Source organism: Chenopodium quinoa, unplaced genomic scaffold (assembly GCF_001683475.1).
Source record: "Chenopodium quinoa cultivar QQ74 unplaced genomic scaffold, ASM168347v1, whole genome shotgun sequence".
Lineage (NCBI taxonomy): Eukaryota > Viridiplantae > Streptophyta > Magnoliopsida > Caryophyllales > Amaranthaceae > Chenopodium > Chenopodium quinoa.
The window spans coordinates 73,868-97,138 of record NW_018742541.1 but is presented as its reverse complement, the minus strand read 5'-3'; the positions used below and the strand labels follow the sequence as shown (position 1 = coordinate 97,138).

The window sequence follows — 23,271 nt, the reverse complement described above, 5'->3', positions numbered from 1 at the left end:
CTTAATTACATATGTCATGTTTAGGATTTAGAAATTGGAATAATAATAAATTAATAAAAATTAGTGGAAAAAAAAAGTAGAAAAAATGAATGGGAACAAAAAAATAGAGATATCAATGGGGGGATGAGGATGTTTTCCTTGCATCCCATGATCATACATCATACAACATTGCTACTCTAATTACTGCTAAACCATTTCAATGCACATCTCATTTTAGCACATGATGATTTTTTGTATTAAACTTGAAACCATTATAATATGGTAGGGCATGTATCACTCAAGCTCCTTAGTAAATTCACCAATGATGTTGTACGCTTTGAGCACATACATGCAAACAGAGGGAGACCTACCATCGAGGTCATTTGGGGACTGCGTCCTAGTAAATTATTGTAATTAATTAATTATTGAGCTTAAATAACCTATATTTACTTACAAAGCATTGGAATACAGTGATTAGTTTTAAGCGATAGGTAAAAGAATCAAATTCTAACCCCTTTAATATTTTCAACCAACTGCATTAGATAAATAGAATCACTTTTACTTTGTTAATTTAAATTCCTTAAAGATGATGTATTGTATGTCTGTATACCGTACACCGATTAGGGCCGTATTAATTTTTTCCGATCTACCACCTTAATATACGTTTCTAAATTATACAGGTAGCTTATCCATAGGAGGGGGGGAGGGGATAGAGGGACTTTTAAGGAAGGATTTGAAATAGGAAAGTGGATTTTAAAAAAGGTAGATGGAATGAAGAAGTTTAGCATAAGTTTTGAAATATTAAAAAAAGAGAGTGGTTGTTGATGTTGGCGCCATGGCAGTTATCAGGTGGGAAGAAGACACTCACACAGGTAAAAGAGCAATTCAACTGTCAACCAATAACACTACCTAATCTCACTACCTCCCAACTTTCCTTGTCAAACCAGGAATTCCTTTGACAAAGACTATGATATATATTACAAGTACTAGTTATGATGAATTTGGTCCACTTCCATTTTACAAATTTAATTTCTTGTTAATTGGGACCTATCAAAAAAAAACAAAACATACTTATTTCGCATTGATATATACAAGTCAAAACCCGAAAATATTTAAGTCCTTGAAATTTACACTATTTACTCAAATTATTTTTATTGTCTTTTTTACTGTATTTATATTTTATAATCAAGCGATTAGTGGAAAATTCTTTAAAATAATGCAAAATTCCTTAATTATTATGCCAAATTTGATTAATAATCCCACGGTATTGTTGTCCACGTCAACGATTGAATAGCTTGTATTTTTTTTTTTACCAATTCCCAACGAAATTAAACTGGCTGCTGATTGAATTAGCGATTTTATCAATTTTACCCTTGAAAAACTGCTATTTGATTTTCCCCTAACCTAAAATATTGTTTTTGGTATAGTTGTTTTGCGTAAATTGCTAATTCAATTAGGGGTTCACTAACTTAAAACAACAATTTATTTTCAATAATTAACCCCATTTTATTTTTTATCCTTTGCTTGCGTGGACAATACCGTGGGAAAATCGATAACATGGTGTAACAAGAAAATTTACATGGTTTGAACATTTTCCATGAATATTGCTCAATTTTAAAAAGAAAACTAATACTCTACGAAGTACAAAATACTTTTTGTAAGAACAAGTTTACTCTAAACTCTTATAAGACCCGTTGTACCCCATAATTAGACGATCAAAAACTTTTGTATACATCCGGTTTACACTAATATTAGTGTACATCGAGCAGTATAAGGGTAACTTTTAGCTAATTTTAGGGTAACTTTTTGTCTTTTTTTTGGATAACTTTAAACATAATACAATTTTTATATAAATCAACAACAAGAAAAGTTTTATAAAGGTAATTTAATTACATTCAATCACTAATAATTGATTTTTAGTCATTTAAAATGTGATTCTTTACTAATAAAGCGTAGACAATTTTTATTTGAATTTGGTTACTTTAACGCATATTGGGCTAACTTTTATTCATTTCAGGGGTAACTTTTAATCATTTTGAGTTATTTTTATAATGGATGTACAATAATTATTGTACACCTGATTTTTTAAAAAGTTTGTGTTAGCCGATTGTATAAAGACTCGCCCCATTTATTTATTATATACGGATCTAACCCATATATAACCGTGGTGGGTCATGCTTTTTAAAAGGGCTCCAAGGCCTCTAACACTTGAAGCGCAGTTCATGTTCTCCATTGAAGCGCAGTTGACGTTCTCCATTGAATCTAATACTTGTATCCCCCATTGAAGCAGCTTCTGAGGTAAGTTGTTTGATTTTGTTATCATCATATAAATTTCACAATCTAGGGTTTATCTTTGATCATATTTGATTAAATTGTTTGTGCATTAAGTGTAGGGTTCGAAAATCGAACTATTGGTTCTAAATTCTAAGATTACGAAACATCATAACCAAAAGAAAAGAAAATTAAGAGCCTAATTTGATTATTGAATCAAATATCCATAAAATTATGTGATTTTTCGACCAAATTTTGTTGCAATTGTATTGCCGAACCCTTGATTGTTTAGGATTGAATTATGAAATTGGACCTCATTTCCTTCCTCCCCTGCCTCTGCATTTGAGACGAATTTGGTCGTTTAGAGGTTGTTGCTTAAAAAAAATGAAATTATGTTGCCCAAACAATCTGTTTAAGCTAATTTGCTTAAGAAAAAACTTGCAAAAAGTAGTCTTGATATATTAATAAAATTTAATTCAAAAAGCTAATTAAGGAATTAAGGTTCGTATTATTAATCACAAGCTAGTAGCTAACCGTCGGAACACAAACTAGCTACGAAATGTTATGTGGCATAACAACAAGCTCATTAACTTACCATTGGAGTTGCTCTTGTAGCAAAATATACGATGTCTTAAATGTAATTTATTTTCCTTAATTAATAATCTGTCGTATCATTTTGGGACCGAGGTTTTGTTGTTGTTGTTGTTGTTGTTGTTGTTGTTGTTGTAATAATCTGTCATCCATTTACAGATATGGATTTGGCTAAGAAAACAGGTAGGGATGTTTTACGGAGGATACTCTATCTACAAGAAGCGTGGGGTAATATTGGTTCCAAGACTATGCCTCTGCTCGAGGTGTTCTCTGTCAGTGTAAATACCAGCCTCCCTGGCATGTCTTTTGATGATTGTGATTGTTGTGAGATATATGGCACTATTATAGCCACTAATGGATTAGGTCATGTATTTGATCTCTACAAACGGAAACGCAACAACCCTGAGTTTATTGAGCTGAATAGGGATGGCTACACTCGTTATTTGTCATTAACTGGACTTAAGGATGGTCGTGTCATTATACCCTATGATTATGTCGTTATTGAGGTGGATCTAAGGGATAGGGCTCGAAGTGATGTTGTCATTGCTAAGGGAAAGTTGAGCTTCAACTACAAAGAAACCTTTTACACAGAACATGGAGCTGAAATTGTTTTGGGTGAGGCCGGATTTGTGACTCTGCATTATGCCACTTTTCCTTATGCAGTGACAGGTTCTGTGGATGTGTTTTTCTTCAGCAAAGACGATGATTATGATGTATTAGACTATGATGTTGATGTTGATGTTGATTACACTGATTATGATACTTCTGCATATGGAAAGGACGATGGTGCTGATGTTTATGGAACTGTTGCTGCACACACCAAGTTTCCTGGGAGTGTCTCCTATGGAGACAATACGACTATTTCAAGTATACTTTTAAAATTGTCACGTGATGAATGTGTACGGGTCAAGTCTAGATCATCTATTGAGCTATCAAGGTCCATGGTTGCTATGCCAGTTAATTCAAATTCCCCCCTTGAAATATGTGGATTTTAAGTATAAGGATGGAAGAACACTAGCTAATGGTGTCTTAGAGTTTCCATCTAATGACCGCAGCCAGTTTAAGATGGATGTAGTGGGTGAAAATGGGCGTATTAGAGTGCGAGTGAAATGGGGTGATGCATATGAGTTGCGTTACAAAGGAAGTGATTTGAAACGCTGTTTGAATGAAGAGAGCGAGCTTGATGAACTGGTTAAAAGGCAGCGGGTAATTTTTTTTTTATATGGTTGTTGTATTGTATCTTTTCATGTTATATTGCCTTTCTTTTCCTATGTAATTTTTAATAGGAAACTGGTTTATTGTCTCATCTTACATTTGATGTTTGTTATATCTGCAGTATTTTGCTGATCCACAACCCTCAACATCCTTCTCGAGTGATGATTGGTAGGCTGCTATCTCTTATTTGACACTCTTGTGCCATTAGTGTATTTTTATAGATTAATCATATGGAGAGTGGGAGATAGCTCAATTGGTTAGAGCATCCTCCCGATTTTAGGAGATTTTGGAATCGATTTTCATCACTCGCCCTTATGGCTCTTTAAACACCTAGAATAAAATAGATTAGTCATTTATTTTTTAGTCACTTACCCATTGTAGTTTGGTGGCAAAGTGAAGAGGAGTAAGAGTTTGGAGGAGATGGTGATTGAGAGAGGATAGGAGGAGGAATGGGTAATGGATTCATATTCTTCAAATAATAAATCCTATTATAATTATTCAGAAATTACTACCTTTTATTTTATACTCCATTACCTTTAATTTTATTTCTCTATTTCCAAGCATGCTCTAGATGTGTTTTGAACTAGAAAAGGCATGCTTGCCTTCCTTTAGGTTTTGTATTTCTTAGTGAAGTTGGTTTAATCTGTATGCGGTATTGAATTCTGATTATCAGGTCTCCACTGGTTTTGCCGACATCACATGTGACGAGAGTCAAGAAACCCGTGCAACTACTAGAAGTGTTTTCAATTGGTATCAGTAGCAATGATTTGAAGCCTCCCTTTAAGCTCTATGGGAGGATCAATGTTCAAGGTATGCAATATGTTCATCTGTTCAATAGAGATCAGAATTCTCCTCAGATATGTTTTGATAAAATTGAGGTCAAATACTGTGGTCGTGTTGGCTTATCGGCTATGAACGATTTTGGCATTTATCTTGACCTCAAGGATGCTAAGGGTAATGTTTTTGTTGAAGGATTTGTTTCGTGGACTTTTCGCTTTTTTGACAAATGGTATAACAAACGGATATGTTCTGTTATTCGAGGGGATCATGGATATGTAGCACTGCATTACATAATAATTGAAGATGGAGCACACGCTAAAGTGAATGTCTTGGTAAAAAACAATGATAGTGCTTTGGGCTTGTTGCCCGTAAAGTTTTATGGGAGCATTGTTGCTCGGTATAGCAACTAAGAGTATTCAACCTCGTATGATGTGAAATACTATCAAAGTGTTCTTTTTGAGAGAGGTTTAGATGATCCTATAAATGACCTTAAAAACAATGGTTCCTTGCCGTTGTCAAAATCTCTTGTTTCTTTGCCAAAAAAGTCCTCTCTAATTATAAAAGCAGATTTAATAGTTGATGGCAGCTTAACTTCTGAATCAAGTGTTGATGTTGATTATTTACAAGGTAGTGCAGAGTTTAATAGTGATGAACAATCTTCGGCGGAGATACAGGGAAAGAACTACTCTATTGATATATTAGTTACATGGCCTCAGTTCAGGTAGTTTGTTTGTAACATATTACCTATGAATTTTCTATTTAGGCTTTTTTTTTTTTTTTTTTTTTTTTGGGGCATTTGAATTGTACTATTGGCTGGATCTTAGTTAGCAACAACCTTACAATTAACCATAAACAAGATTATGTGGAATTTCCAACAATGTCTATTTCGTCTGTATGTTTTTTTTGAGACGTTTACAGTTTATGATACACTATGTCCAGTTCAAGTATGATACAGAATAAACAGTAATATACGGCAGTTGAATTCAGTTCAAACTAACAATACAAATTCATGCAGTTTTGAGAGGGGTTAATATTTTAACCGAAGTATCGAGCAGATTCATGCTTAACGTGTCTGCTTGTATTACTTGTACCATATCCGAAAGATAATTACTTCAAGTACACTTGATCATACTCAGACCATATGCTGCCGTCTGTTTTACTTTGGTTCATAGTCCATGATCAAGCTCGATCCCTCCTACTTCCACCACAATTGACCCATCCCGGAGTATGCCGACTTCACCAGGGGTTGGTCTCAATAAAACACCATGCACAACGGGTAACCTGGAAATTCCCTTTTTAAGCCAGATATTAGTCTTGTTATACTGCCACATCATCTCTTTTCTATGGTTAAGGCATGAAGATGAACTCTTTATTTTTTGTTGTTAAAACTGTAGTTTCTTGATATAAATTCAGATAATGGTAATGTGTCTAACATAATTCGTATATAAGGTATTAATTTGTCATACAACTAACACTAAATAAAAAATTAAAAATGACAACTTCTAAAGGTGTTTGGCTTTAGATCTTGCATGGTATGTTGTGGAGGATTGAAAGTAAAATTATCAGACACAGTATTTGGCTATTGCTAGATTAGCAGGATCATAAGGAAAATTGCACAAGACTATAGGATAGCGATCAACACATTACACATAAGGGGTTTTGAGCAAACAGCATCCCTCTTTTAATATTTTAACCAAAGCATCAGAAGTACTCCTGAATATATAATATACAAGTTGTTATAGTTTAATGAAATGTCTAAAGCTACAAGGTTGATGACAGATAGCCAAGCACAGAGAATGATGAAAGCAGCAAGAGCTAATCTAGCATGAGTATTTGCAGACTTCGATGTTGATCATACAAATAGTTCGAGCAGTTGCCATTGATTCAAGCCTAAAAGACTCCACATTTGCCTCTTTAAAAAGTAACTCGAAGACAACCACAAGTGCACAACCAGGACCAGAAACAGGGCAGGTATATTAGCTTGCCTTGGCTAAAAGCATGTCCCCTTTCAGCATACTAATAGCCAACTATACTTCCCAACTGGCTAACTAATGCTGCTTTCTTCAAGCTTTGCAAGTCCAACAAATTTACATTCCATACCATTTACCAAGACATTTGTAAAACCTTCAACCCACAAGTTCCTTAACGTGCAAGAGTAAAGCTGCCCCAAATCGCTTTTCTACAATTAGACAGGCACGATAACACCAATCGGCAAACCCCACAGTAACAGCACGGATATACAATCTAATCTACCGTCGTCTCCAAGTCACAGTTCTCTGAAAAGACAACACAAAATCCGGATCAAAATAGCCTCTTTGGAGATATTATCAAGCACACATTAAGAAACAACTACTTAATTTGGCTCCTGCCTAGAGAATAACCCAGGGAAGATCCAAAAATAAAATAACCAGTATGCCATTGATGAAGATCCAAAAATTGCTATGGGTCATTCATAACTAAATAATTTCCGGGGAGAAGAGAGGCATCAAGCATAACAATCTGGGTCCTATATTATCAGGTCTGGTGACATAGTCTTGAGGTGTCGAATGCAATAGATGTATACGTTCTGAATAAGTGATAATAAACTTACCAGCTCTACATACTCCATGAGACCTTGAAGGGGGTTTCTTGCTGCAATGAGTTCGAAAAGCAAGACCCCATAACTGTAGACATCACTTTTCTTTGTAAAGGTTCTTGTGGATATATACTCAGGATCAAGATAGCCAAAAGTCCCCTTTAAATTGCAAACTTGCCCGTCAATCACCTCTTCCCTTAAAAGCCCAAAATCGGTCACCTGGATTCAGCATAAAACATTTTCATCAGCAAAAAGACACCACTGCCACCATGACTTCCTAGCATCTCAAATTCACAAAGTCTGCATAAAAAAGTTACATCATGCAGGAACATGTGATAACAACGTACATACCCTAGCTTTCATTGACTGATCCAAAAAAATGTTGGAAGATTTAATGTCACGATGTATTCAGGAGGAACTGCCTGAAAGCAGAAGGAAGAAATCAGATTAAAAACCACAACAAGAAGATTTTGCTTATCTAAATCCTATTGCCAGAATAGAGGTGAGGCCTGTGAAGAATTTGGAAACATAAGTTATGTATTTTTGATGATATAAAGCCAGAATAGAGGTGAGGCCTGTGAACCAACCATATGGAAGACAAACAGGAATATCAGACCCAAAGCATTCCCCGAACTTGTTATTACACTACAAGTCTACAACAGTTCATTTAGTTTATCGTTCAGCTATAACAGTATATAAGTTGCATAGCAAAGAATTTTTTTCCCCAAAGGCCCAAATACCTCGATATACCACCATGCTAAAATCAAAAGAAAAGGGTCCAAATGAGCATTTGTAGAATCTATTTGAATGTAGCAAAATTCAAGATACAGCACACCTAAACTGGAATAATCAACCTAAGACTGTAATTCAAATCCTGTAGTTCTATTTCACAATAAATTTCAACCCAGTTCATATACTACCCTCCATCACTTATCGTGAATAGCAATAGAAATTACGCTCTAGAAGATCATAAGAAAAGGATAAATGATTAATAAATGATACGGGAAACAAGATCATACTCAGACAACTATAGATTTTGTTGATGGGACTGGTGTCACTGGTCTGAACAGGAGGATACCAATTAGGGATGCTGAACAAGAAGTTCAAGCGACAAGAACTTCCTACAGAGCTACATTTCACAGAGGAACCTCTTTCTAACAAAGCTTGCATAGTTGCATGCACGGAAGCCCCAATTGCAACTATCCTTGCATGGGATCACTTAAGCTGGAAAATGAGGAAACCTGTCAAATTTGCAGGCTCCGACGTAAGAAAGGTTCACAACAATAGGTTTGCAAGGAAGTTTAATTAATCATTGATGTATGCCAGTCAATCTACAGGTGAAAATCAAATATCTTAACTTTTCAACATATCTCAATGTATCCATTTACATGCAAAGTAATTAATTCTTCTGGAAGAAAAGTTGGTCAAATCTCATTATTTCATATCATTGCAATGACACCTAGAAGGGCTAGAACACTCCTATTTCTATGTTAACCTAGAATCACATAAATGCTGAAGATATGGTTTGTTGACTTACTGTATAGGCATATATAAGCATGTTTTTTCCCTTCTCTGTACAATATCCAAGCAAATTCAAGAGGTTTCTGTGATGCAACCTTCCTAACAGCTTAACCTGTGATCAAGAGCAGACAATATAAGAAGGTGAGATAAGAATCTATCAGCACAATAACTACAGCATAAAAACAGACAGCAACATACCTGCCACAGAGGGCACTTCAGTAATGACATCTGAGGATGAAGTTTGGTGTTAGATTATATTGGCGCTAAGAAGCAGCACTGATTAAAATATGACATTACCTCTGTTTCAAATTCTCGCTCCCCTTGCTTTGAATCAGTTGCCAGCACCTTCACAGCAACTATTTCACCAGTTGTCATTTGAGCTTTGTACACAGGACCATATGCACCCTGGCCAACCAATGTTGTGAAATTCTGAGTCACCTTCTGCAAATCCCTGCAAAAGAAGTAGCCAGCTTATAGTCATCTAGTCAAGTGCAATCAGAGTTCTGTCCATATCAGTAGTTTCGGCATGATTTGAAATCAACAAGAATTCACTCTCCAACAAGGATATATTGACAAAGAGAGTGGAGAAAGAAAGCACTTGAGATACTGAGACCCAAAAAACACATTAAGAAGTTAATTATGCTTGAATTTTACATTCTTAGCAAAGCAATGACACCAGAAAAACACGACAATATGACATGATAAGCTGTAATGAGGTCTGCTACGACAATTATTTATAACCATAAGAAAGCAATTAGTACCTACTTATACGATTCTCATGTGAATTACAAAGAATCAAAACAGCACCATATATGTAACAAAATCTAACACCAAGTTTTAAGCACCAGGTTATGAAACATAATTGATTTATTAGCAACATTAACTCCATTGATCGATCTATAAAAGTGGCATTAATCAGATTGATAAGATTTCTCATTTTACTCCCCAAATTCAGCTTTGCCCCTATGATCACAAAAAGAGGGTTGCCAAATTCTTATTATTGCCTCAACAAAATATTTTTGACATGGTCACTAAAAACTTAAGTAAATTTGGAAAGCAAACCTGTAAGCAAACTCAAGTATACCAGATGCAGAAACAACATTACTCCTCTTAAAGCCGTCAAGCCACAAAGACATCCCACTGACACTTTTTCTGTATCGTCTTGGAGATTCAGGGCCAAGGGTAGAGTCCGATAATTCTGTACATGTATCAATACCATTTGGCATTTGCACGAATAGGAATTGTTGCTGATCTCCTTGAACTGCTATTGTCAATCTGAGCACGCTTTCTTTGGTATCTAACTGCTATTGGACTCTACAGGAGAAGTGCTTCTAATGACAGGACACACTCATTAGTGCTATGGTCTACAGTAAACTGGTTTTTTAGGCCTCATAAAATTATAGCTAGTACCTGAAGGGATCAATTTCAGTAAGCTTCAGAGCTTGGTTTATTTGGAGCTGGAAAGCAACACCTTGAATGGAACAATACCTGTTGATGTTTGCTCATGTCAGAAGTTAAGGTTGTTGAACTTGGCTGAGAACGATTCTGTTGGGCGTATTGCCCACAGAATTGGGCAATCTGAAGCAGCTTCAAGTTTTGAGTCTTCAGTTCAACAACTTTGTTGGCAAAATTCCTAGTGAAATCACCCAGCTATCCAATTTGACAAGCCTAAATATCAGCTGGAACTCACTTAGCGGTCCAATACCTACTTCCATATCAACCTTGGGCAAACTTGGATACCTGCATTTTCAGGAGAACAATTTGGCTGGTTCAATACCAGAAAACATTGGCAACTTGAATTCTCTGATTGAACTTCAGCTAGGGAAAAACCATCTCAGTGGGAAGATTCCTCTGATGCCCCGAAATTTACAGTATTCTCTGAACCTCGGCCACAATTTATTTGAAGGGTGAATCCCCGAAGCATCACTTGATCTGATGACTTCCCTGGAGATTTTGGATCTCTCCAACAACAGATTTTCTGGTGAGATTCCAGACTTTCTAACTAGTATGCTGAGCTTAACATGGTTGTTACTTGACAATAACAATCTCTCTGGAGTTACTCCAAAATTTCGTAGCAGTGTCATTGTAGATACCAAAGGAAATGCAGGTCTTTCTTATCCACCACCAGATAGGCCAAACACCAACGACTGGAAAAAGTCAATTGCTGTCAAAATTGCAGTGGTAGTTAGTGCAGCACTCTTTGGTGGTTTGATCGCAATTCTTGGGGTTTTTCTCTCAATGCGACTACTTTACAAGCAACCATGGAAGCTTTGGGCAGGAGCTAGAGGCTCTAGGGAAGATGAACAGGTCAAACATCATGACTCCTCTAGCTTATACACTGGCTGCAAATAGTGCTTTTCTCATCTATGAAATGTCATTCAAAGGGACTTTGTTTGATTCCCTACATGAAGTTCAGGAACTCTTTTAGATTGGGTGAGCAGGTGTAGTATATCAGTGGGGGTGGCTCAAGGCCTGGCCTCTCTGCATGGATGTTCGACTGGTCCAGTTCTGCTTTTTGACCTCTCCAGCAAAACCGTCTTGCTCAACTCATCGAAGGAGCCGCAGATTGGAGATATCGAGCTTTGTAAGGTGATTGACCCCTCAAAGAGCGCTAGCAGCCTATCGCTAGCACCACCTTCTCCGCTACTGGTGTCTTGTTTGCCACCACCAGCTTATTGCGATCCCCCCAAATCGCCCAACACAAGTTAAGAAATCCCACTCTTCTTCTCTTCCAGCTCCCCTAGCACATATTCCCACCAATCTGAAACCCAGCGGTAATCTGTTTCAAACATAGCAGTAAGTTCACTTCTTCTCCAGATTTCCTTCGCTAATTTACACTCCTTCAGAGTTCAGAGCATGAATCACCAACTCTTCACCATCCTGACAGATGCTGCATATTGGATCAAAGCTTGCAATACGGCGATTAATACCCTGCTTGGTAGGAATAGCATTGTGAAGAGCTCTCCAGGCAAACATCTTGACTCTGGGGAGAGCGTGCAGACTCCACACTTTTGGCCAGAAATTCAGACCAAAAGAAGGTGCTGTCTCCTCTCTACTCCAGTCATCCTCAAAGATCGCTCAATACACTGATCTCACAGAGTAAATTCCATTTTTCTACAAATCCCAGTAAAGAGAATCAGCCAAAAGATTCTTGAAATAAGCTAGAGGAATGCCAAATCTAAGCTACCTCAATATACAGCCAAAAGATTCTTGAAATAAGCTAGAAGGGAAATGTAAGAATGTAACCAAATTGGTAGAAGCCATAAAAGAAGGGGATGATTGCTGCTCCACTCCAGAATTATGGGAATAGAGGGGAACAGCCAATATGTTCACACATACAAGTGATACAGCAAAAAATTCTATTTCAATCTTTTCAGGGAGGATGCCCCAGTTTCTCATGGTGAGTTGTTTCTCACATGGCATTTTCGTAAATAAACCAACAACTTTGATTTATTCACCAAAATGTCATTATGAGAAACAAATTTGTTTCTCACCATGAGAAACAGGGAATTTCCCCTTTTCAGGTCTCCAGCAGACCAATGATTTTTGGTACCAAAGGAAGAGTGATTTTACACTCCCTGTTGTTTCCAGTTATATTAAAATCTTGATAATCTTGCTCTCTATAATTTTCATTATCCAAATCACTCCAAATAAATGTCCAAATCCTATTAATCCGATAACTTAGGACACTCGTACTAATATAACCCCACGAGTTTATCAGTCTTCTAGCATTGAATGACAAATTCACAGAATCGACATAATACCACAATTCTTGGACCATTTGTCGAATGAAATATTCTTCTATAACAAGGTACCGAATCGCCTCGAATATATTTGCCACAACACATAAAAAAGGTGATGCATGGTCTACATTTCTCCGTTGTAGAGCAATACATGCGCGTATTAGACCCCGCAAACCAAAATTGATTCGCGCTTCCCATATGCCACCCGTAACGTTGGTGTATGAACCAGTAAATCTCTCTCCAAACGTAGTTGCCCCTACAACAGAAAACTTAGGGTTTTCAGTTTCTCTCCATCCGGTGCTATCTCTAATCGCATAGAGATAGTTGTCACCCTTTCCCACCAATAAAAGAATGTCCAAATAAAACCCCTCAAAGTCCCCTCTTATCCAAATTGTAAAAATCGGAGGAATTCCTTCCACGGTAGTTGGGATTGTAGTGATATCATCAGTACCAACTTCAGCTCCCTCCCTTCCAGCACACAGATTTCTACCCATTATGTATCATCTTTCTATAACTTCCTATAATTTCCGTTCGAGTCCCATCAATCTTAAACTCTACCTGATGTTCATTGGGAAGGTTCTCAACAAATTCTGAAGTATATCGGATCGTCATACTGTAATAAAATAAAACAGTTAGTATATCATGTAATATCATTTCAAAAGTTACATTAATCCACATTAACAATGCCATAAACCATATGCCCTAAAATTCATATTACGAAGTCTTATTTGTTATTGACCCAACACGAAGTGAACTCGCTTTAAATGCTACAACGTATATTACCCGATAAATTGACATTATAATACACAAACACCATGATAGACACCATCACAAGTCACAAGTTACACTTACTCGAACACGACAGTATATTTACTAACTATTAAACCATCACAAATATGAGTCCATTTTTATCTTGCACTAAAGTATACAACTAATAAACAAGTAAATCTCATATAATAGAATCACAAGCTAAAGATATAATGTCCCGTCTAACATATAACTTGATTTTTAAATGCATTAAATTTTAGGCAAATGATAAGATAACTATCCTGAAATTTTTTTTCCGAGGTCAAACAATTTTCAGTCTACGCTAAATGCTTGTAATGGAAGCACAAAAACAACTTACAAAAAAAGAAATATAAATTACAATCATTAATGTCCAAAAAAAAAAAACTCACATTTCAGCCATAAATGAACTAAGTAATTAATGAATTAAATTCCAAAATACCCACATCAAGAATGAAGTAAAAAATCTCAAAATTATGAAAAATTTACTAGTAATATAGTTTGATAATATTACCAAGAAGTGCACATAAATTGAATTTTAAGCATAAAAAGTCTGTACATCTAAAAGATTCAAGTAGCAATTTTTTTTGGCAGCCCAATTAATCCTTATTTTTTCTTCATTTTTTTCACCTTCATTTATTTACTAGTAATATAGTATTCCTCTGCACATGGAATTTTAACCCCAAAATTAATCACATTTCCTCCTGCCATTACCTTAATTTTACATGTACCCCCAAAATTTATTTTCTTTCTTCAAATTTCACACCCCCCCCCCTTCGATTATGAGAACTCGAAAATTACCCCCCAACAATATCAATTTTTTCACCCCTAAACTTGGTAACTACACTAGCAAGTAGTAAACTTTCCTTAGCAAATTTAATAAAATTCCCCCCTGCCATAACCTTAATTTAGCATGTACCCTAAAAAATTATTTTCTTTTCTTCCAATTTCACCCCCCCAACATTATCAACTTTTTCACCCCTAAACTTTGGTAATTACACTAGCAAGTAGTAAACTTTCCTTAGCAACTCAAACGCCTCATACTTGAGTGTAATAGGGCGGTTGAAACTAACTTGAGAGAGCAAACTCAAATGACCCTACTTACTACTTAGCCACCACGACTCGGGTCATTGGGTTGATCCACATCAACCTCTGACTTGTACCCGGCCCCAAGACCCCAAGCTTGATAGTGTGCATACCTTTGCTGGCTGTAATGGCAATGCTTAGAACGGCTTCCGGGTAGCTACCAACAATTCCGGCGGTCTTGAAACTACAATGTAAAGCAAACACAACAAATTAAAAGCCCAGAAATTATGAAATAATATGTTACACTAAAACCCCAGCAAAACCCATTTAGCAAAATGATTAAAAGTTACGATTTTTGTAAACTTAGCAAGTGATTTGACGAAAAATAATACGCTACACTAAAACCCCAGCAAAACCCATGATTAAAAGTTAAGATTTTTTTAAACTTACTAAGTGATTTGACGAGAAATAATAGGTTACACTAAAACCCCAGCAAAACCCAGGATTAAAAGTTAAGATTTTTTTTAAGCTTACCAAGTGATTTGACGAGAAATAATAGTATGAATGTTTTTTTTTTTTTTTTTGTAAAATTTTTGTAATGGAGATCAGATGGAAAATGCAGGAATATTTCCAATAATGTGGGAGGTTATCTCACATGGCAAGAATAAGAAGGTGATATATTGTTTATATTGTAAACAATTGGAAATGAGTTATAAAATAGGCTAAGTAGTGTTTTGGACAAGTGGGCTAAGTGTCTTATATATATTTATAATCAAAGGCTTACATATATGTAGTATTTGTTTAGGGAATAACACGTGAAAATGAATTTTTAAATACTACATATATATGAGAAACATTTGGTTTATTTATTATCACTAATTATACCCATAACCATGCTAATAATCTTTTACTAAGTCCGTTAAATGATAATTGTAATATATTGCTTGACTTTTACGCTATTCAATATTCATATGCTTATATTACTTTGACAATATTTTTTATCAATATATAAAAAACATACGTTGTCATGTAAAATAATTTTGGATTATATACACGTATATAGTCAAATATGTGCATATTAACATGTGTGATAGTGTTGAGATTATTATGAAATAAAAGGAGTAATCCCTCCGTTTTTAAATACTTGTTCCACTTTCTTTTTCCGGCCGTTTTCAAATACTTGTTCCATTTCCTTATTTTGAAATTTTTTACAATATTTAATTAATTTCTCTCACCAAATGAACCCCACAATATTAATTCTATATTCTCTCTCCTTCAATTTCTCCTATACTTTTGGTTTTTTACAATTTTTTTACTATTCTACCAATCCCACTACCTCCATATTTTATTACTTTTTCCAATTTCTCCTAAAACTCCGAGCATGGAGAAATGGAGCAATTATTTAAAAACGGGAGGAAAATATTATTGCTCTCTAGTCTCTTCTCTCTCTTGTTTCAAATTTTGTGATGCCCGTCAAATTTTTTTATTTAATTATCCAATTATAAAGGGTAAAATAATTTATTGATGAATTACATATAAAATACACTTTGTAGTTTAGGGTCGGGGCCTCTATTAAAATTTTTGCTCCGGGCCCCAAAAATGTCTAAGACGGCACTGCTTACAAATAATAATTTAAAGTTACAATTAGTATGTAACTGTGGTAATAATATTAGTTACTCCCTCCGTTTTTTTTATATGCATCACTTTCCTTTTATGGGTGTTTTTTTTAAATGCATCACTTCCTTATTTGGAAACTTTATTCTATATTTTATCATTTCTCTCTCTTACTTTAAACCTCACTTAAATTATTTTATCATTTCTCTCTCCTCTATGGTCCCCACTTATATAATAAAAATATCTACTCTCCCTCACATTCTTTCTCTTTCATGGCCCTCATCTTACTTATACTATAATAAATTATTCATCCACACACAATATTATATTACCCTTCTAAAACTCCGCGCATCACCAAGTGATGCATATAAAAAAACGGAGGGAGTATTAATTAGGAAAATTTGATTCTAATAACCCAACCTTTTGCCGGTCTTATTTTATTAATCCAACATTTGGATTATTGCTGATTAATCCCATCTTTACACCCCTTTCTATTTTATCCGACCCAACCGGTTATCCCACCTTCTACAGTAGGTTACCTATCCACGTGTCTCACTACGATTGGTTGATTTTTTTTTTTTACAAAAAAAAAAATTTAATATTTTTTCCCCTCTTTCCTCTTTTCTTCCCCCCTACACCCTCTTTCCTGCCCCTCACCTCCATGAAACCTGATACACTCCCAGCCACCTCCATCGCCCTTCCCCAACCACGTACCCTAGCTGCCCTTCCCTACTTCCCTAGCCACCCCAATCACCAACCACGACCAAAACCCCCGCCTAGTTTCCTTTTTCAGTTTCAATGGTTGAGGTTTCTGGCTTCAAGAATTTCGATGGGTCACCGACCACGACCACCCCCTGCCACCCCTGTTATATAGTCCGACAGAAACTCAAAGCCCCAACCTAGTTTCCCTTTTCAATTTTGGTGGGTGGGGTTTCGGGTTTCAAGGGTTTTGATGATGGTTTCCGACGTTTTCAAGGGTTTTCGATTGGGGTTTTTTAAGAGTTTTTGTTGAGGATTTTCAGGGATTTTTTAGTGTTGGCCGAAAAGAGAGGGGAAGGGGGACAAGTTAGCCGGAAAAGTGCGGTTAAGGGGAAGGGAAAGAGTGGCCGACAGGTTGTTTAGGGTTTCCAATGAAGGGTCGGTCGAGACAGTGAAAGAGAGAGCTGAGGAATGGGGAGTTGGAAAAGGGAGGTTAGGGGGAAGGGGAAGGACTGGCCGGAATCCATGGGGGACTTGGGAGAGGCTTAGGGGAAGGTGGGTCATGGGTGGTTGCTGAAGCTTTTTTTTTTATTTTTATTTTAAATCCTTTTTGTTTTGTTAAAAAAAATTGAAAATAAAAAAATTTACCTGAAGAATAGGTAACCAGTCAGGTTGGCCTAATAGAATAATAAGATGTCACCTAAAGGTGGGATTAATCAACAAAAATCAAAAGGTGGGATTAATAAAATAAGTATTAGAGTCGGTTTGGTTTACTTATGTTAATATTGTATTTATGTTAAGTTTATCTTATTAGGAGTTTTAGGCTTATTATGTTTTTTCCTAATGTATTGTGTATATATATGTGTTTATTATCAATACAAAGGTTAAGCCATTTTCTCCAGAATTCCTTGAGTTTAACATGGTATTAGAATTCCTCCTAAGTATGAGCCTTTCACCGATTATTATCTTCATCCGAGTGAAGGTTCTCAATTGGTGATTTGTCCGGTGTTGCTTACTGTCGACAACTATGAAGAGTGGTCGAGGTCAATTCGCAACAATCTTCAATCCAAGAGCAAGCTCGGGTTTGTTGATGGTTCTATTGTTCAACCCGATCCTAAGCATCCGGATTTTTGACAGTGGGGTATTGTTAATTCTACTGTTGTTGCTTGTATTTATAATAATCTTGATGTTAGTATTCGTTCTACTGTTATTATTCCTGATGATGCAAAAACTTTGTGGGATGATTTGCGAGATCGTTATTCTCTTGGTAACGGTCCTCATATTTTTGAATTGAAACATGATATTGCTGATTGTAAGCAATGTGATCGTTCCGTTGCGATTTATCATGGTGAATTGAATAAATTGCAGAATTTATTGTCTAGTTATGTGAAATTGCTTGTTTGTACTTGTTCCGCTGCAAAAGAATATGATAAGTTGCATGAGAATGAGTTGTTGCATCAATTTTGTCTTGGTTTGGAACCTAAGAAGTTTGGTTCTGTGGTGTCTACTTTGTTGATGAGTGACCCTTTGCCTTCTATGAATGCTTCTTATGCTAAAGTTGTTGTTAATGAGCGTAAGCAATCTGTGTCTGAGGCACATGAGACCTCTTCTTCCTCTACAACTATTGGTTTTAATGCAACATGTACGGCTTTCGGTCGAACTTCCGAACGAATTGAGTGTACTTATTGTAAAAGGTCTGGTCATGATAAGGACCACTGTTATCAGCTTCATGGCTTCCCGGGTGGGGGCATGGAGGTCGTGGAGGTAGTGGTGGTCAGTCGTCTGGTAGGGGCAAGGGTGAGTTTGCTGGTGTTGCTGGAAATTCTCGTGGTAATAATGAGCCTGTTTCTGATTCTGATCGTGGGAGTGTTCTAACGATTTCTGATGCTCAATGGAAGGAACTCATGTATGCGGTAAAGGGTGCCAAGGCTGGTTCTTCGTCAAATGGCAACAAACTTGGTACGTATAATTCCATTGATTGGCTCATTGACACTGGAGCTTCAAATCATATGTCTGGTAATATTGATCTTTACACTGATTTACATGACATCTGTTCGCTTGTTGGTTTACCCAATAGGAAGAGAACGACGGAAACAAAGGAAGGAAGAGTTATTTTATCTGATAATTTAACTCTTAATAATGTTTTATATGTTCTTGCTCTTAAATGCAACTTGTTATTTGTGTCTCAATTATTAGAAAAACAATGCTATTTTATTATGTTCACTGACAAGCTATGCATTATTCAGGATCGTAGTTTGAGGAACCTGATTGGAGCGGGGGTCCAATGTGATGGGGTCTATATTGTCCGATTCGTGCTCGGAATCTGCAGGCGAACAAAGTGGTTATTTCAGATGCAAGTTTGTTATGGCATAGGCGTCTCGGGATTCCGTTAATGCAAGTTGTGAACTCTCTTCCGGGAGTTTCTAGTAATCGTAGTACTCATAGTAGGGACAATGTTTGTTCTTTTGACTGTTCTATTTGTTTATGGGGAAGCAACCCCGAAACTCTTTTCCGTTAAGTATGAATAAAGCATCTAATTTTTTTATTTAATTCATTGTGATATTTGGGGTCCGAATAAAATTGTTTCAAGTTGTAATGCTCGTTATTTCCTAACCATTGTTGATGATTTTTCTCGTGACACTTGGGTGTCTTTGATGGTTGGTAAATATCAGGCTTCTCAATTTGTTCGCAACTTCTGTGCTATGGCTAAAACACAGTTTGGTCGGAAGGTGAAGGTCGTTCGTAGTGATAATGGCCTAGAGTTTCTTAGTTTGGGGTCGTATTTTGCTCAAAAAGGTATTCTGCATCAAACATCGTGTGTTGACACGGCTCAACAGAACGGTCGAGTTGAGCGTAAACATCGCACATTTTAAATGTGGCTCGTGCTCTTCGGTTTCAAGCAAAGTTGCCCAAATATATTTGGGGAGAGTGTGTTATGACCGCGGTGCATCTCATTAATCGCACTCCTACTCCGGTTTTGAAAGGTAAAATCGGCTTTTATTTGGACAATCTCCTTCTTATGATAGTCTGCGTATTTTTGGTTTCCTTGCTTATGCTGAAAATCGTCCTCGAATTAAGGACAAGTTTGATTCTCAGAGTCGAAAGTGTATCTTTGTTGGTTATCCTCACGGGAAAAAGGGTTGGCGTCTCTATGATTTGGAGACAAATGAATTTTGTTGTGAGTCAAGATGTGCAATTTTTTGAAGATAAATTCCCGTACTTGGAGTCTCTTCTGGAAGTGCGTCGTTTATTGTGGGAGAAGTATTTTTCGAACCCACCATTGTGGGATGAGGACGTGAATATTGAAGGGGTTGATGGCATGGACAATGAGGCTGATTTTGGGGAACAAATCCTCCCAGTGCAGCGCCAACCAGTGCAGCGCAACCAAGTTGCAGCAAACTGCTCCACACCGCAGCTTGGTTGTGGACCAAACTGCCCAGCAACACGCCACTGTGCAGCCAGGTTGGCAGTCCCTCACTGCCAACCAGACTGCGCAGACCTCCGGCGCTGGCCGACTTGCCACTCCCTCGGCGGCGGTCAGTCAGCCGGTGGTGGCCGACGGTGGTTTATCGCCCTCTCGTGGTGAATTTATTGGTGATGATTGGTCAAATAAAATTGTTGAGCAAGAAATTTTTAACGAAAATATTTTCCTTTCGCTGAAACATTTAAGGGGGAGTTCGACTGAGAAGTTGGGTCGCGGTCAACGTGAAAAACATCCTCTGGCATGGCATCGTAACTATGTTACTCACACCATCATCACTGAAAATATAGACCCCTCTTCATCAAACATTGACTCTCCTCGATCACATTCCTCAGGTAAACCTTTCCCTATAGCTTGTCATGTTGAATATAATCGTTTTTCAATGAGACACAGATGCTTTTTAGCGACGATCACTAAGGGAAAGGAACCGTCTTCATTTAAAGAGGCGGTTAAAGGCGTCGGTTGGCATAAAGCGATGCAGGATGAGATTGACGCTTTAGAGCATAATGGCACATGGACCATTGAGGATCTTCCTCCTGGCAAAAGAGCAATTGGTAGCGGTTGGGTGTATAAAATCAAATACACCGATAAGTCTAAGGTGTAACGTCTCAAGGCTCGATTAGTCGTTCATGGCAACCGACAGGTCGAAAGTGTTGATTATAATGAGACGTTCGCTCCGGTTGCTAAGATGGGTACGGTACATGTTTTACTTGTTGTTGCTGTGTCATTGAATTGGGAGTTACATTAGATGGACGTTCATAATGCATTTCTTCATGGTGATTTGAATGAAGAAGTTTACATGCAGTTTCCTCCAAGGTACGGTACTCCGAAACCGGGCAAAGTTTGCAGGTTACGAAAGTCTTATATGGCTTGAAACAGGCCCCGAGACAGTGGTTTTCAAAGTTATCTAGTGCTCTGCGAGGTTTTGGGTTTAAAAACTCATATGTTGATTACTCTCTGTTTAGCTATGTTCAAGGAAGTGTTTCTTTGCATGTGCTGGTTTATTTCGATGATTTGATTATTGCAGGCACCTCTCATGATGCGATTGTTCGGTTTAAAGCTTAATTATCTGTGCAAATGCTTCTATATGAAGGATTTGGGTTTGCTTAAGTATTTCCTAGGCATTGAGGTTGCTAGGAGTCCGAAAGGCTTCTTTCTTTCTCAGCGAAAGTATGCCCTTGATATTTTTACTGAGGTAGGAATGTTGGGTTGTAAACACATCTACACTTCGATGGAGCAGAATCATCGTCTTGCACATGCTTCCGGTGAACCGTTCGCTCAACTAGAACAGTATTGTCGTTTGGTTGGTCGTTTGTTTATTTGTCGATCACTCGACCTGAGTTGAATTATTCAGTGCATGTTTTGGCACAACTTTTGAGTGTTCCACAGGTTTCTCATTAGGATATGACCATTTGTGTCTTGCGATACCTTAAGGGTAGTCCGGGACAAGGTATTTTGTTGGGACCTACGACGGATTTACGCTTGACTGCGTTTTGTGATAGTGATTGGGCGGCGTGCCCGTTGAGTCGGCGTTCCTTGTCAGGTTATTTTATTTTCTTAGGTCGTTCACCTGTTTCTTGGAAGACTAAGAAACAGCCTACTGTAGCCACATCCTCGTCTGAAGCCGGAAACAGGTCTATGGCTCTTACTTCTCGTGAGTTGAAATGGTTGAAAATGTTGTTGTTTGTTCTTGGTGTTAAGCATTCTAATCCTATGCAGTTGTTTTATGATAATCAGTCGGCTTTGCATATTGCCAAGAATCTGGTATTTCATGAATGTACGAAGCATATTAAGGTAGACTGTCATTTTGTTCGTGATGAGTTGATAAACGGTAATATTTCTACCTCCTATGTTTCTACAGGTCATCAGTTGGCAAATATTTTAACCAAGGCTCTTGGACGACAGCAATTTGGTTTTCTTATACGCAAGTTGGGCATTCGCGATTTGCATGCTCCAACTTGAGGGGGAGTATTAGAGTCGGTTTGGTTTATTTATGTTAATATTGTATTTATGTTACGTTTATCTTATTAGGAGTTTTAGGCTTATTAGGTTTCCTAATGTATTGTGTATATATGTGTGTTTATTATCAATACAAAGGTTAAGCCGTTTTCTCCAGAATTCCTTGAATTTAACAATAAGACCAGCAAAAGGTTGGATTATTAGAATCAAATTTTCCTATTAATTATTTATTGTTGATTGAATGTTTTTATACGGAGTATTTTATTGCTAATTTTTTGTAAAAATAAAATAAAATTGTCGTCTTGTACTACTGGTCTGCTGCTGCAGAATCAGATGTTGAGATTAAACCAATGTACCTCTCATCTTTAGTGATTCCTTAATTAATTTTTTCTGCTTCTGTAGAGACGTAGAGTGTCCTCATCTCTGATTGGTTGCTACTGATTGATAAGCATAAGATTGGATAATTATGGATAATGTATAATAACAATATTGTATTTATCTTCTCCTTGTTTATAACCTAGAGTTTAGCATAATTCTTATCTTTTGGCTAGTTTGTTATTCTCTCGTGTTGTATAAATATTTGATGTACATACCTTGCCAAACCTATGAAAAACAATTATTATCTTTCATGGTATCAAAGCAGGAAGATCCAAACACCTCCAAAAAAAATTTTTTCCTCACCGTGCTCCACTTTTTCTCCATGGCTTCCACTCCATCTACAATCCCCAACGATGCTCTTCCCTCTTCTCCCCTTATTATAGTCAACCTCACTAATGTGGTCAAGCTTACCAACCTTAACTATTTATCCTGGAGCCTACAACTCGAAGCTATCCTAGTTGGCCATGGCTTATTCCATTTTGTTGATGGCTCCATTACTCCTCCTTCGCCCACCGTCACATTGGATGATAAAACTACACCTAACCCTGCCTACACCACCTGGTTCCGACAAGATAAACTACTTTTTGGAGCTTTTATAGGCACCTTAGAAACCACCGTCTCCCCACTAGTATCACGCGCAACCACCACCAAGG

At 37.0% G+C, this 23,271-nt stretch overlaps 1 protein-coding gene and 2 pseudogenes across 1 annotated transcript; 2 read left to right on the top strand and 1 right to left on the bottom strand.

Annotated features, from left to right (window-relative positions):
- Positions 1-2,166: 2,166 nt before the first annotated feature.
- Positions 2,167-6,157, top strand: LOC110720096. The gene is made up of 4 exons (XM_021899096.1): positions 2,167-2,277; positions 3,001-4,047; positions 4,178-4,224; positions 4,730-6,157. The coding sequence occupies exons 2-4, from the start codon at positions 3,733-3,735 to the stop codon at positions 5,244-5,246; spliced, it is 879 nt and encodes a 292-aa protein (XP_021754788.1). The 5' UTR covers positions 2,167-2,277; positions 3,001-3,732; the 3' UTR covers positions 5,247-6,157.
- A 723-nt stretch (positions 6,158-6,880) lies between these two features.
- On the bottom strand, positions 6,881-10,284 carry LOC110720181 (annotated as a pseudogene).
- Positions 10,285-10,291: 7 nt separating this feature from the next.
- On the top strand, positions 10,292-11,284 carry LOC110720180 (annotated as a pseudogene).
- The last annotated feature ends 11,987 nt before the right edge of the window (positions 11,285-23,271 follow it).